General features: G+C 39.2%; 1 protein-coding gene across 1 annotated transcript in view; it reads left to right on the top strand.

The window, feature by feature from the left end:
* Window positions 1-2,500, top strand: part of LOC136835042 (acid-sensing ion channel 2-like) — a 22,484-nt gene that overhangs the window by 1,628 nt on the left and 18,356 nt on the right. The window contains exon 2 of the mRNA XM_067098162.1: window positions 2,238-2,444. Coding sequence (XP_066954263.1) covers window positions 2,238-2,444 — 207 coding nt within the window. The remainder of the gene's footprint in view (window positions 1-2,237; window positions 2,445-2,500) is intronic.

The following is a 2,500-nucleotide window of genomic DNA, read 5'->3' as shown; positions in this document are numbered from 1 at the left end:
TCGCTGTATAAAGTTTCATATTAACCTCTCAAAACTTCAGTGTTCTTGAGTCAATGACCTTCCAAAGAACATTGCATCCTACCTCCCAGGCGTGATCTGAGTTTATAAAACAGGTGAAGTCTTGCGGTGCCAGGTCGTTTGAAGAATGTGCGTTAGCCTACAATTCAGAGCTACAGTTGGATGCTTCAGTCACTGTCACCGGCTTGCTCTCTGTGGACAGGAGCATTGCCAGAGAGCAACAGCGGCCTCACAACTTACCTCTGAACTTAATTTTGACTTCTTTTTTCAGCTGTCACAGTTCTGATGTGCAATACTCGTCCTTACTGGTTTGACCTTTTCAGTTGGTGTGTTATGATACACCCTCAGAATCCCAAAACAAAGGGATCAGCACCTGCCACCAAACTCCTTTTGCTTGAAATGTTTTAGGGAGAGCTGTGGGGTTTAGATTTCTTGCTTCAAGTCTCGTATTCGTGCCCAAAGAACTGGGCACAAATCTCATCCTGCGTCACTGATCTCCAGTAGACATTGCCATGACTACTCTGACAGCCACTCATAAGTGTCCTGCAAGCTTCTATTGTGGTCAGTTTGTTCTCGCATCAATACTGAGAATGTCCATCTTGCTTTTAGTTTTCTGTAAAAGAAAACCATTGAGATTGTTTTGTCCGTCCGTCCTCACCTTTTTCTGTCCGCCCTCAGATCTTAAAAATTACTGAGGCTAGAGGGCTGCAAATTGGTGTGTTGATCATCAGCCCTCCAATCATCAAGCATATCAAATTGCAGCCCTCTAGCCTCAGTAGTTTATAATTCAAGGTTAAAATTAGCCATAATCGTACTTCTGGCACCGCTATAGGTACCAACGACAAAGGCCACCACCAGACCGTGGCTGAGTTTCATGGGCCGCGGCTAAGAGTTTCATGGGCCGTGGCTGAAAGTTTCATGCAGCATCGGCGCATTTTTTACTTCTTTTTTTTTAACACGCTCAATTTACCGTATGGTTCTTCTCATATGGGCGTAACTCTATACAGTGTTCGTCTTCCGGTTTTGAGCAAGGTACTTGGGATGAGGTTGCCAGTCTCGTACCATTTTCTACCTGGCTGCAAACCCTCATGGTCGATTAACTGTTAGGTGGCTTACAGATTGGGTTAACAGGGCCACACTCAGATTTACTGGTGGGTAACCGCATTGACCGTCCTTCCCTTGGATAAAAACCCCGGTCCTCTTACTTATGAGAAGAGCGTGTAAAAACTAAAGTAGATTATATATATATATATATATATATATATATATATATATATATATATATATATATATATAATATAAATATATATATATATATATATATATAAATATATATATAATATATATATATATAATATATATATATATATATATATATATATATATATATATATATATATATATATATATATATAAATATATATATATATATATATATATATACATACATATATATACATATATATCATTACCATACGCCTTTTTCATAGAAGAGATGGACTCAAAAGTACTACTCCCCGTTTATTCAGAATGAAGTCAGAAATCCTACATATATGGCTGTATTTCTATGTATATATGCACACATGTGTGTGAGACATATTCTCAAGTATGGATAAATCCATAGAGTTACCCCATATCCCTGTAAAGAAGTATACAGGGATATGGATAATTCTTTTTCAGCACACTGATATACATTCCTGATGTTAAACCAGTCCTTATTACTTGTCTGCACGTCTTCAGATATGATTTTAGAACAGCAAGTCTATTCCAACATTCATTTGTAAAAAACTCTATGTTTATCATCAATAAGGTTTATTCCCCTTAGGGGGTTAGTGCCGTCAGTGCACCTCATTTGGTGCACTGTAGGCATTCCTTAAGGGTCTTTGCAGTGTCTCTTCGACCCCTAGCTGAAACCTCTTTTATCCCCTTTTACTGTACCTCCTTTCATACACTCTTTCTTCCATCTGACTTTCCACCTCCTTTAACAACTGTTTCATTGTGCAACTGCGAGGTTTTCCTCCTGTTATACCTTTCAAACCTTCTTTCTGTCAGTTTCCGTTCCAGCGCTGAATGACCTCATAGGTCACAGTGCTTGGCCTTTGACCTAAATTCTATATTCTATTCTATTCTAAGAAGGTTTATTGAATTAAATCAAGATACTAAAGTTGGGCGTATCACTATAAGCACTATAATTTGAACGTACTTTACTATGCCCGCAGTTCCCTGTGTTGACGTTCTGCAACAAGAACCAGTTCAACATGACCTCGCTGAACGAACTTCGAGAGGAGCTCGCAAGCAGACTGAAGGAGACCAACCAGTCAGTCATCAAGTCGTGGGACATCCCCCATCTCATTGGGACACTGGGACACGATGCCGAACAGATCTGGACACTCATCAAACATGATCGAGATCTGATGATCAGTGAGGTACAGAGAAAATGATGTTAATGTTTTCGTTTTGGTCGTTCTTGAAAACTGGACAT

This window comes from Macrobrachium rosenbergii, chromosome 54 (genome assembly GCF_040412425.1).
Source record: "Macrobrachium rosenbergii isolate ZJJX-2024 chromosome 54, ASM4041242v1, whole genome shotgun sequence".
NCBI lineage: Eukaryota > Metazoa > Arthropoda > Malacostraca > Decapoda > Palaemonidae > Macrobrachium > Macrobrachium rosenbergii.
The sequence above is the reverse complement of the archived record's forward strand: the minus strand, read 5'-3'. Positions and strand labels throughout refer to the sequence as shown.